At 31.3% G+C, this 13,320-nt stretch overlaps 1 protein-coding gene across 1 annotated transcript in view; it reads right to left on the minus strand.

The window, feature by feature from the left end:
• Nucleotides 1-13,320, minus strand: part of LOC129987622 (corticotropin-releasing factor receptor 2-like) — a 229,045-nt gene that overhangs the window by 20,402 nt on the left and 195,323 nt on the right. Inside the window, exons 5-9 of the mRNA XM_056095583.1 lie at nucleotides 8,486-8,606; nucleotides 5,803-5,959; nucleotides 3,864-3,994; nucleotides 2,744-2,825; nucleotides 1,647-1,786 (exon numbers count right to left, since the gene is read on the minus strand). Coding sequence (XP_055951558.1) covers nucleotides 1,647-1,786; nucleotides 2,744-2,825; nucleotides 3,864-3,994; nucleotides 5,803-5,959; nucleotides 8,486-8,606 — 631 coding nt within the window. The remainder of the gene's footprint in view (nucleotides 1-1,646; nucleotides 1,787-2,743; nucleotides 2,826-3,863; nucleotides 3,995-5,802; nucleotides 5,960-8,485; nucleotides 8,607-13,320) is intronic.

Below are 13,320 nucleotides of genomic sequence, written 5' to 3' on the forward strand. Positions count from 1 at the left end.
CTGCTGTAATATTATAAATATTTTATATGCTTAATAAAGCAAAAAAAATTGTAATGAATATAATCAGTCTCAAAAATACGCAATAATTAAAATCTAATTGGATAAATGTAAAAATTCTTGAATTCTAAACCAACATTTTTTACATATTTTAATCTTTGTTCAGTCCTTCATTTGTTGGAATAACTTTCCGCTTTGAAGGCTGTCATTTGATGGGGAAAAAATGAGTCGACCCACATTCCCCTAGTTTCCACTTTTTATAAATCTGAGAATATTTCAACTACGGTGTTAAGAAAATATGGAATATATCTACCTTTTTAATTTTTAATATATTAATGTTATTTAAAGTACAAAAGTAAATCAATCAAGAATAATGATGGTAAAAAATAATGTTCATTCAGCATTTAAAATGTTCATCATGTGGAGTCGAGTACGTTTTGCCTACTCATCATCACAAATATTATTCTCAAAATAAAACTATGTTTATTCACAATCGTAAAATAATTACAAAAAGGTAAATCATCTATTTTCTAGGTTAATATAATACTTAATTATTTTTACTTCTCTCGTGTGTCTTCAATTTTACAACGTTTAGATAATATAAAAGTTTTTTTTTAATAATTATCATTTTGGAGAAGTAAATTCTTCAACATCATTATGAATTCGGATTGACATTTTGTATGGTTAGGAAGTTTATTCTAGTCTTTAAGCGTCTTGCTGTAAGTTGTTCTGATGCATGTCGAAAACTGCCGTGCCCATTTAGCCCGGGTAGAAGATTAACATTGAGGCAAAGTTGCTTATATATACACTGTGCTATGTAGAAGAAGGGGGGGATAACCTGGATGGTACAGACGCTTGATTCGCATTCCTTGAGTTGTGAGCCTGAACCCCGCCGGCCGGAGGTTTTCTGTGTATATGGTGGCTGGCGCACGAATAAACCTGTGGTGTCAATAAAGTCTGTCCACGTCGAGACAACGCCTCTGGGTATACTGGATGAGAGATGATTGTTCCCTAGTGCAAGTCTAAATTACGATCTGTGAATGAAGTCCGTCCCGTAAAAAGATCTGTGACGCATGAGTAGCTAAAAAGTATTCTTGGCACTAGAGGGCGCTACTGAAACAAGAGACGCTGAAATTCGGCTTAAAATTGACAACTTCGGCTGCGGGCTTGTCTAAGACAAGGTCCTTAAGCAGCAGCAAGTGTTATCTAATTGTTAATCTTTCAAATCTATCTTAATATGAAATAAATGGTTGAGTGATGACCAGCAATGTCTCCTTAAATTTATATGTTAATTGCATAATTTATTTTTTCTATCTCTTACCGTTATTATTATTTCCATGTATGATGTACACTAAACTGCGAAATTCAACTAGTTATGAAGAAAGGCCTGTCTCCACTTTCTTCCAAGCTTTAATTGGAGGCAACTAGCATGTGCTATTAACTTCAAAACATTATGTTCTAAATTTATTTATGTGTATCTCATAGACCTGCTATCCCTACTATCAAATTCAACATGAAGTAAAATCATAATAACGACAACGCAATAATCATTTATCAAAAAATTTTTGTTGGTTTTGTTTAGAGTAGAATCTTTCAAAGAGTCTAACAAATACGTAATGAAGAGATAAAATTTGGGACTATACTCGTACCTGTGAGGATTTGACGAAGGCGTTGACGATCATGTAGGCCTCTTCTAGTTTTCCATTATCTTTCGGGTTGATGCAGAACAACAAGTGGGGAATGCCGAGAAGGGGAAACAACAAAGCAGTGGCTTTAATAGCTTTCCTGAAAATTTCAAATGAGAACTGCATAGTGTACGATATTTTACAACCAAATGGTAGAAAAAATGCTTTATGGGTAAAAACTTTAGTTCCGAAGGCTATGGAATACTAAATAAATATGCAAAAAAATCTTTTCAACATATTTATATGAGAATTTACATGTAGGGTACACAAAAATTCACCGGATTGTAATGGTACCCAGAAAGTAAATTTGGACATAACATGCAGGTACAATATCCTTTATTCCGTAATATCGGGTTCGATAATTATTTGAATCATGGAAAATTATATTCTTATAAGCAGAGTGTTCTATTACTAATAAGCGGAATAATTATATTATTATAATTATTATAAACAGATACATTAATGTGTTTTTATATTATTATAAGTGAAATAAATATATTGATATAATCATTGTTAAAATAAGCAGAGTCAATTATTATCTTGTCTTTTAAAATATTTTCAGATTGAAAGAACCATCGAACGGATCATTAAAAGCTTTTTAAAGTTCTTATTACTAAAAAATGCCTTAAATGGAAAAAATAAAAATAACTTCTGTAAATTTCTATTTGTATTTAAGAATTTTAAAAAATATTCTGTTCTGAAGATATTATAATTGACATTAATTCTGAATTACTCAATTTAAATAAAAGTATTTTTGGTCATTTAAGTTAAATGATTCGAACATTTACATTTACATTTGATCTTTAAGTCATGATTTGTCCACTTTACATGCCCAAACCAACACCAAGGGTCACCAGCCGTAAACAATACCTAATTAAACACTTACAGATTTTTATACAATGCAGATATCTAAATGAAATATGTGATTAAAGTGATAATGTAAAATATATGAATTTTCAAGAATGAAACTCACTTTCGTCCACACGCGTTAACGGCAGGTTGTGCATGCGGCCAAGGACAGTATTTTTGCTGGGGAAGTCCGTCGTAGAGAGCACAGCGGACTTGGTTGGTCTCCGTCGAAAAGTTGGCATGTCGCTTCGTCACCAGTACTCGGATTATGTCCACCAAAAATACGCTGTTCACCTGAAATGGAATTCAACTCAATAACATTAATTCTTCAGCGGTTCACCCGAAATTCAAAATGGCGGAATATGAGTGGCAACGTAGCATCAATCTCTATAGAAGAAAAGAAACTGAATCATTGTTATTAAAGGTTAAATCTTTTGCATACTTAATTCTATTAATTTCGCTATAAATATTACTTTCTATTGCACTGTTATATTAATTAATTACATTATTATATTTATGCAGTACACTTCCGAGTATCCGATTCGTGACTATCCCGCCTAGTTTTTTTGTATCGTAAGTAAATGAGGAAGGCAAGGCGTTGCAGAAGCAGTAATCTATTAATTATCACTAAAACTGTAAGTTTTGACTCTTATCTTAGGATTGCCTTTTCATATCGGTGCAATCATTTATCAGTGAGAAATAAAATCAATTTGAGCCAATTTTCTTCAGAATTAGGTCCACGATTTATTTTAAAATTTTGTTTATGTTTCCTTCATTTAAGTTAGGCATTTCAGAATTCATATAAGAATGTGAACAGCATATATCGTTTAACTTACTTTTTCTCTAATAAATTCTTGAAACGTGCAGTGCAGTATATAAACATATATATATGCCACCAGTACAGAGAGTTCTATTTTAACGCGACACGTTATCGGTAACTACTTCTATAATTCACCAGGCTTATATGTGTGTATAAGTTATATACACATATATAAACTTACATAGATAAACGTACAGAGTCTTCTATTTTAACCCGGCACGTTACCGACAACTGCTTCTATGATTCAGTGGGCCGCTGCCGCGTTCATATTCAACAGGGCTTGAGATAAATGAAGGACGCAATAAGAAGTGAGGAAATGCGTATTACTTAATACCTTTGGTATAAAAACTTTGTTTTCTGGTATTGGTGGGCAAAGAAGTGAGTTCTTAGAACTCTGGCCTATCCAGCGTTTTTATTATCCGGTTTGCCCTTCTGTCACATTAGCCCGGATATACAGTACACTCCCATATACTTATATGGGGAGTGTACTGTATAAATTCTTTGCAACTTACCAGCAAAGCTGCCAACATAGGTCCCGTAATCACCCAGATGTAGGGTAAATCTCCGTAGCCAGACCAGCATGGCGTGTTGTGGTACATATACATTAGCGAACACCAACTTCCGATGCATAACGCAGGAATGCCTGGAAATACAACAGATTTAACAAGAGTCATGATGTAATAAAAGTTGCTGTAAATGGCTAAATATACTTATATGACAAATAATAAAAATAATTGAGTAACTTGTAAATAAATAAATCAAAATGTACTTATGCCAATGAGCACAACCATGTGAGATAAACTAATAAAAGATTTGAGGCACTAGACATAGCGCTTCTGTCACTGTAAAGAAGCAGAGGATCTTCTGGAAAGTAGGTTTTCATCAACTCTTTTCCCTGTTTTCCAAAATTTAGCCAATCATTATTTGTTATATTCCAACTTATTACATGCTTAAAAAATATTCAATTTAAAATAAACATCTATTTCTCAAGCAACAATCATTGCGCCTACTTACTATTTCTGTAGTTTTCAGATAGTGCATCAATCTATACAAATGAGTCCTGTGCTTAAATCCCGCTGGTTAGAAAAAGGCCGTTAATATTAATTTCATATGATTATTCGCTCTTCATATGATTATTTTAAGAAACTTTTGAGCATTTCTGTTGTTTCAACTGTGGAATTTTCTTGTGGTCAGCAGAAAAACTAGAAATATACTTTACTGAAGATTTTTTTATGTTATCTGTTTAAAACATGCCAAAAATAATTTAATCGAATAATATTTCCAGTCAGTGATACAATAAAAATTTAAATTTATTCGCTGTTTCCTACTAAGGAAAATTTCATAAGATTTCAAATGTGCACTTGTTCTAAAACACAAAATATCGTAATTGTATTGTTTCTATCTTTGATCCTTTAAAGTAAATTCCAAAAACATAGCTAGATGGATAACCCTGGCGAATTGCTTTAGCTACAGTATATACCAAACAGTTATTGGTTTAATCCCAAAATATGACAACTATTGCTAGTAGCGTTAGTGAAAGAATGTGTCATAAACTTTATGATGTAGTGCTCCAAAAAGTATCGACATTCTAACATCGGAAATTTCTGCAGTAATGCTTTTCTTGATCAAGTGAATACAATTTCCTGAAGCATCTGAACAAGATATTTTTGGCTAAACCGCCTCCCATTGGAGAGCACCTCAAAAATGAGGTTGAGATGCGCTCGGTGTGGTGTTTGGTTCTCACCACCCTGTTAAGTATAGAAAAACATGGAGGGTTGACTACCTCCCTTCGATGACGGGATATACTTCTCATTGAAAGAATTGCAGCGTGGCCGGTGAAGGCCCTTACGACTAAACCACAGTTCCCGCCAGTGTTTCTGGTCCGGTCGTTCAGGTTTATCCGTGTGCCTACAGACGAGGAAGAGTAGTCAGTTTGTGAATTTGATTACACCTTACAATATTTCCACAAGTACAGTGATCTTATTTCTGCAAGTCTACGATGAACTCAGATGCAAGGTTCTTCACGAAACAATCATAGAAACCAGTGTCATTGGGGGTGTCATTCCGCAATAGTTCCAAGTGGCAGCATGAAATGCAAATTGCCACTATAAATTCATCTCTGTCTGTAGTAAAATTCCATCAATAAAGAATTTTGTTGCGTGGGTTTTTAAGTTTAACTCCACCTGCAACATCTTTTTCCACTTCAGCCCTATTCACTAGGTATTTTCGTTTCCCGCAAGACCATAATGTTGGTGAATAGGTATTGTTTTCTGACTACTGCTGATATCCAATGCTAACTCCAAATGTTAAGGGACTCCCTAAAGCAAAACAATTCCGGGAAACTTTGAATGATTATATAAAGTCGTCTCAAAGAAAATGGTATTGCAATTAGGGTGCTTCATATTATTAATACAAGTATGGAAGCTTCCAATTTACATATGTATAACTCACCCCATCCAATGCAATAATAGAGTTTGAAGGGTGCGTCTTGCTTGAAGATGTGGACGGTGACCCTACTGTGCAGCAACAACCCTTCAACGAACATCCAGTTGATGCTGGCCATCCCAGAGTACATCTGCAGAATGAGAACACCCCGGCACAACCATTCCTGTAAGAGAAGAAAACAAATATGTTGCAGCTCTTTGTCTATTTCAAATATGCTTCTGACCACAATCATTATTTTGAATGGAGGTGCTAAAACTTTAAAATGAGATAAGCGATTTTAAATCCGATTGATATAAACATGATAATGTTTTTATAGATAATAATGTTTTTTCGAAATTAATATATTATTTTATTTTTAGCCAATATACAGAAGAGTCGAAAAACTGAAAAAAATCAATCAAGTAGGTAAATTACATTCGATTACTTTTAACAATTTTCAAGCCGGCGTCCTGGCATAGGGGTAGCGCGTCTTCCTCGTGATCTGGGCTTCACGGGTTCGAGTCCCGGTTTGGGCATGGTTGTTCTATCTGTGAGATGTATGAATGTACCCTCCTGTAAAAGGGGGTTGTGCAAGCGAATGAGTGATGTGTGAGTAGCTAAGTCGTACTCTTGGCCCTAGTTGGCGCTACTAAAAAAAAAGAGACGCTCCCCCACAGGCTTAAATCACTGACTTCATCAGAGTTTGTTTGTCCATGGCAAGTGCCATAAGAAACAACAACTACAAACATTTTCAAATGCACAATGCTGTTATTAAAAAAATTATTTCTACGGCAATATATCCTTATTTTAATATTATTGTATTGATATTTTTTCACAAAGTCCGGTTCAGGACAGGTTGTACCATTCGCAAGATTTATTGAAAGATAAAATAATTCCCAGTGAAACAAGAATGCAACGACACCAAATTTGTACAAACTAGGGGGATTCAAATCAATTTGAAGTCAAGATATGGTTTCCAAAGGTTATCCCTCTGTATTCTAAAGCTTTAAAATAAAAACTTAAAAATGACTCAAAATATGACTTATTAAACTTGGACAACAGAAATGACCACACCACAGCTCATAAATTGGAAATCCATTTTTCAAACAACAAATGTCTAGCAGGCTAATTATACATCTGCAAATGATTGAATTGATTTTAGCTTGTTGTCATGCTGCAAGTGTTTTGCCACTTTTGACAGGATTTATCCAGGTATGTCAGAAAAAGAATAGTATAGTAATATTTTAGAAGTATTGAGCCAGTGCTATTTGCAAGCTCATAGCCTCACTTGTTACATTGGATAACAAGCAACATTTTTATAAGAATTGCCATACCCTCATAATTCTAATAAAAGCCGTTTCAATATAATTATTTTTATGTGTTTAATATAACGTTTAAAATAATTATAGTTTTATGATCGATATGATTGCTTAGACATAAGCTGCTATGTTTTCTAGATTAAACTTACGCAAATATTTTCATTTCTCTAAATGATGGCAAATAATAAATTAAAAGACTGAAGATAAACAATAGAAATATTATCCAGTGAAACACCGTGAAAAAAGATTTGACCTGTAATATAAATCTGTATTTCATTTAAATTTAGCTTTTATTATGTTTTGTCGTATTCGGAAATATTAATTTTAGTCTTATGTGAAAATCGTTTAGTTTTATTATTTTTATACCGTTTATATAATTTCTTTAATTTTATAATGAAGGAACTTTGTAATTTAATATACTTAATTCCTAAAATTTCATGAAGTTTTAATATCTCAGATGACATTGCTTCCTTTTAATATTTTTTTAAATTTAATTTTAAATTAATAGTTTATATTTTTAAGGTCTTGATTCTGCATACGGAGCACCATCTAGTAGTGAATTCGATATTACAAAATGATTTCGGAAAACTCATGAAATATTAAACATATTGAAAACTAAAAAGAAAATATTAAAACTCAAATATGTTTTATATATAATTATACATAAACAAAGGTAATTATATTAGAATAATAAAAATTAGAAAGAATTTGAAGTAAGAACTTTCTGAAAATAACATTCATTTTAGATCTGCCTAAATTTCCTGAAATTGCTTTTTTGTATGTTCCTTTCATTGGGATATGTCGTGGACTCTCTCTTATCGCTGCCATTAAACAAACCGATACAGAGTGCTTCGCACAGTAATGAAGTAAACTACCACTTGGATATTGCGCTTATAGTTAGGGAAATCACTTAGGATAACTACTACGTGCCTAAACAAACTTTGAATTTTCCTCTAGAGTGTTCTCAAATTACATATTTCTTTCTATAATTATTTACAAGGAAACTGCAGTCATTTGCAAATGATATAACTATTAAAATTTGTCATAATGAAATTCTGCAATAATGTACACTTTAATTTATTGGAATTTTTACCCATATAAAATGTATGTGATTTTCAAATGGGAGGTTTCGATTATAAGAAATTGAATTTTACTGGTAATGAAAGCATAACTACTTTTTCAAATGCACACCTATTACATTATAGCCGGACAGAGAAAAAGTTATAAAATTTCATCTAGGATTTTTTTTTTAGTTGATTTTAATGTTTCATATCTTTATAGCTTAAATTGAAGGCCCAAAACTCCATTATCGATTAAATTTTAATTCCCGTTGACAGTAATTAAATTAAAACTTATCTTGATCGTTTGAAAGGTTCGGTTGAAAAACTTACCGTGTGCTTGTACGAAACATTTAAAAGGACTGGCGAGGAGGTGACGATCAGAAGCATGAGATTGAGGAGGAGAGCAATCGATAAGTTCCTGTGCACCTTCAAGCGACTGCATTTCAGACAGCTGAAATATGAAACATTATTTGCTTCATGAGTCAAAGTTAAAAAAAAATATTTGCATTAGACCAATGACTGCGCCCAATCGCTGTCTCTGAGGAAGGAAGAATCATTATCATGAAATTGAGGAAGAGAGCAATCAATACATTTCTGTGCTTCTTCAAAAAACTACACTTATAACTAATGAAATATGACGTTATTATTTACTTCATATTGTAAAGAATTTGATCCGAAAATTGCCAGACGATAGATGTCAGCACCGTATTGGTGTCGATCAAAAATGTGATGACATCACACAGGTAGTACGTTTGGCAGACGAAGATTTCTTTCGGCGGGAGTCAGCGTGGTGTTGTGCTATGTGATGTTGTGTTGAAAGTGAAAGGGCATTGATGCTTTGTGATGGTATTCTATCTTGAGGATTAAGATAGTGGTCGTGGGACTGGATTTACAAATATTGTAATGTATGAATTTCCTATTGTTTATATGTTGTGAATGTTTTTTATGTTGTGTGTTTTTTCCGACTGCGATGTTATAAATAAATTAATTTAAAAGACAGATTTAGCTATTCACTCGGCTGTATTTTGATGACATCACAATATGTAAGACTATAGTGGCTTTACAAGATCAAACACTGCACTCAGTCGTTGTCTCTCACTCGCTGTCCCTTAATTGTACTAGCAAAAAGTTGCTAACTCAATGGCAAGTCTTGCGCCGTTGAAACAACTATCCCCCATTCTTCTTTGTTTTCTCCTGTCTGCTAATGTTTTATCATATGAAAAAAAAGTATTTTGATCGTCAAAAATTCGAACTCGAGATTTTGACAAATCTGCCTGTGTCAAACTTTCCTGATAATTTCGAAAAATAAAATTTCGAAATTATCTCTGCGAATACGATAAGTCAGAAATATTTTGAGACAGAAACGAAAATTCTAGATAAATGAAATTTCACACATAGGTTTAGAATATAAAATATAGATCCGTAACGAATTCTGCATCAAATCCGGCAAGAGCTTTGGCCATCTTTTTTTGCAAGCATGTAAACACAAAAATTCGAAAGTTTAACAACTTTGGTAAATAAATTTGGTTCATAGTTTTAGCATATAAAATGGAGAGTCTTATTAAATGCTGAGCCAAATCTATCCCATAATTAAACTTTTTCAGTCTGTACTTTCGCGTACATACAATAGCGCAAACACAATGATTTAATGAAAGGAATTTAGTTTGTAATCTTAATGCCAAAACTGATTACACAAATAAAATTAAATTAATCCTAATTCCAAGAGTATTTTTAAGTAAGTTATTTTTTTCTTATCATATGTATTTAAGATATCCTGGCAGTAAAGTTTCGTTTTGGAACTGAAGTTATAAATCGATTCCTAGAAAAGAACCGCCGTGGAAGCGGGAATGGTGTACACCTAATCCAAAGAAGTCAAATATCTTTCCGCTAGCTTGGAGTGACTGGTGTTTGCTCTGTTTCTTTTTGTCATTTGATCACAGTTCGAAATTACGAAGTTCCATTAATAGTCCCCTTATTGCTTCAAAACGGACATAGAGTAAATAACTAAACTAAGTATACTTAAGCCATTTAATAATTATATGCCAAAATAAAAGATAATAGTTATCAAATCTGCTATATATATATATATATATAAAAGATTTAATAATATTTTTTTATTTTGTTTTTTTTTGTATCAAAAAGATTATTCCTCCATTCAACAATCATAAGAACTAGCTTAACATTTGGTTTTAGAACAGGATAATAGGTGGACAACATTTCAGCACGCTAGAAACCAGAATGTGCTATGAAGTGACGATATTTGAGGCAATGTAAAAAATGTGATGAGAAGCAACAGCAGCTTTGTAAAGTTAAAGAAGCAAAAGATAGTAAAATTTTACATTTGAACAGAAATAGATTCTGCTGCATTTTAAGAATATGAAAAAATAGCAATAACAATAAACATAATAATAAACGCAACATATAATAAATAATTAGAAATAATAATAAAAATGTGTAGAAAAATAAATAAACTTATTTGAACTTTAGAATTAAAATATCCTTATTCTGAAGAATATACAGAAAAACATTGAGAAAATAAAAGAAAAAAGAAAAACAATCCTACAAATTGCAGTTACAAGACAAACGGTGTCAAGCATTACATACAAAATTGTATACCAAAATGAATGATAAATAATTAGGAAAAAACAAATAAACTAAACAGAATATAAACCTAAATAATAATATTCAAATTCTTAGAATTCTTAATTTTATATTCATCAGAACATAGGAGATTTAGATAACAGTGTCTATTGTATTATATATATTGCTATGGCTTTTACACTTTATAGTTAAAATATATCAACACTCTAATTGAATTATTATATAATGGCAACAAAGCTATTTGATGGGAATTTCTCTTCATATTTTTCTCTGCAAATACATATCTTGAATTCATTTTAAGTTCCTGGTTTAAGTTTCTGAAATGTTAATTAATGAAATTCAGAGTTTTGATTACCACTAGGCATTCTGCACAACACTACTCTGAACGTAAACACTCGATTCTAACCAAATAGCAATTATAAATGCATTTATTATATCTTCGAAATATAGTCTGGTTATGTTAACTAATACATTTTTTTTAAAGTTCTTTTCAATTTCTTTCATTTCTTTCCTAAGATCTCCTTCTAGTTAATTTGAACTAGATGAGTGATTGTAATACTTGCTCCGGAAAATTTCAAGAATGATATAAAAATGTATATTTTATTTCTAATCTCTTGAAGCTTTGTATAAAGTTAAAAGAAATTTAATTTAGCAATTATTTTGTTCGCTTACCAACAGCAGTTTAAGAAAGAAAACCTTGTCAAAGAAATTTATTATTATTACTATAGGGAAATGTATAAAATATTAATTTTAAAATATTACATCCTGGTCCCAATAAAAAAAAATGACGGTTACAAGATAGAAGAAATCATTCTGAGGATAGCTTGAATTTTTCTGTTTTGTTCTATTATTTTCATTAAATTATAACAATGAATAAAAAAAAATTTATTTGTATATAGCTGTTTTTATAGCAGGACAAATAAAATTACTACTTTAATTTTTTAACTAGCTTGACATATATGCTTGCATCTAAAACCAAAAAAAAATATTATCTGACATTTAATAGCTAACCTTTTTGAAATTAACATACGATCCAGATCAGAAAAACACGTCCCAAGTTCCCAGTAGTTCTATTCTAATAGTTATGCAACATGTTTTAAGCAAACACATTATAATGAACATGGTGGTCGAGAAGACACAAAATTTGGAAAGCAGTCTCAATTTTTTTCGTTAATGCAAACCGACGGTTTCATCTCCCCAAATCAGTAGTTAAGTCAACAGGAAACACCTACATCCCATTATCATCTGAAATCGAACGCTCATCGGTTGCTTCATTTCCCCGAGTCAGTAGTTAAGTCAGTAGAAAACACCTGCATCGCATTTCCATCTGAAATCAAACGCTAATCGAATATTCTGGTTGGAGATTGCTTGACCTTCAATCTTCATTGAATATAATTCATCATCATACATCATTTGTATTACTTATATTTGCATTCCTGGATCCATAGTAAAGGATTGCAATTTCTGTGGATCGATATGAAAGTGAGAGAAATATCAGGCGTTTTTCTGAGATAACATTACACTGCAGTAATCTGAAAGATTAAATTATGTTTGCCATTTTTTTTAAATTAAAATCTTTAGTGTGACGTGGTTATGTGGAATTTGAAGTTTAAAATTTGTAAAAATAATTTCAAGAAATATTCAAAAAGTAATAAAGTTTAGTAAATAAAGAGAAATAAAATATATTTACTGTATGATTCAGAAATGTGGTAAATCAGCAAATTAAGAAACTAAAATTGAAATGGCAGTAATTTATTAAAACACAAGAATAAAAGTAATTTGTTCAGTATTGCAGTTCTATTTTTGTGTTTCTTTTTTCTGGGGTATAAACTCTATCCAACTCGATAAAGGACACTTCAGGTTTTAATTTTTTCTTTTGCTTTTGTTGTAACGTAGTTAAAAAAAATTTGTTTAAAAAAATAATTAACCATTTAGAATTGTTTATCTACTCCCAAGAAAAAAAAATCACTCAAAGATTTTTATCTTTCAGTTTGTTTAGTAAATATTTTTAAAATAACACATTGAAAATCGTTTCTAGTGTGATTAAAATTTGCCGAACGTCGCTTCATCTTTTTTGTTGTTGCTGTTCCTTAAAAAATTTGTTATTAATTTTGCCTGTTAAACCTTTTAATTTAATTTTATTTTTTCACTTCTTGTATTACAAGTGACAAAGATACTAAGTTCATGCTAACAGTAAAATTTACAAACATGTGCAACAAATAAACACGTAAAAAATCGTTTCTGTTTATGAAGAAAAATTATTTCTTTAATTTTTTTGTTACTTAATTTCATGTAGTCGATACATAAACTTAATTATAAAAATATTATAACTAAAATAAAGCAAATTTTATTTTTGCAAATTAGAGTAGATTTATGTAACACGAATGAGCAAATAATAACTTTTGATGTTTAACACGAAGAATTATTGAACAGAGTGTTATGAAAATTCACAGTTTTTATTTGAGCAATTGGAATGTGTATGCCTACATACAGATTTTTTATTTGTCAATTTTTTTCAAATGTTTTATTTTCGCAGTTTGTATATTCATGCCATGTGAAATTGT

This window comes from Argiope bruennichi, chromosome 10 (genome assembly GCF_947563725.1).
Source record: "Argiope bruennichi chromosome 10, qqArgBrue1.1, whole genome shotgun sequence".
Taxonomy (NCBI): domain Eukaryota; kingdom Metazoa; phylum Arthropoda; class Arachnida; order Araneae; family Araneidae; genus Argiope; species Argiope bruennichi.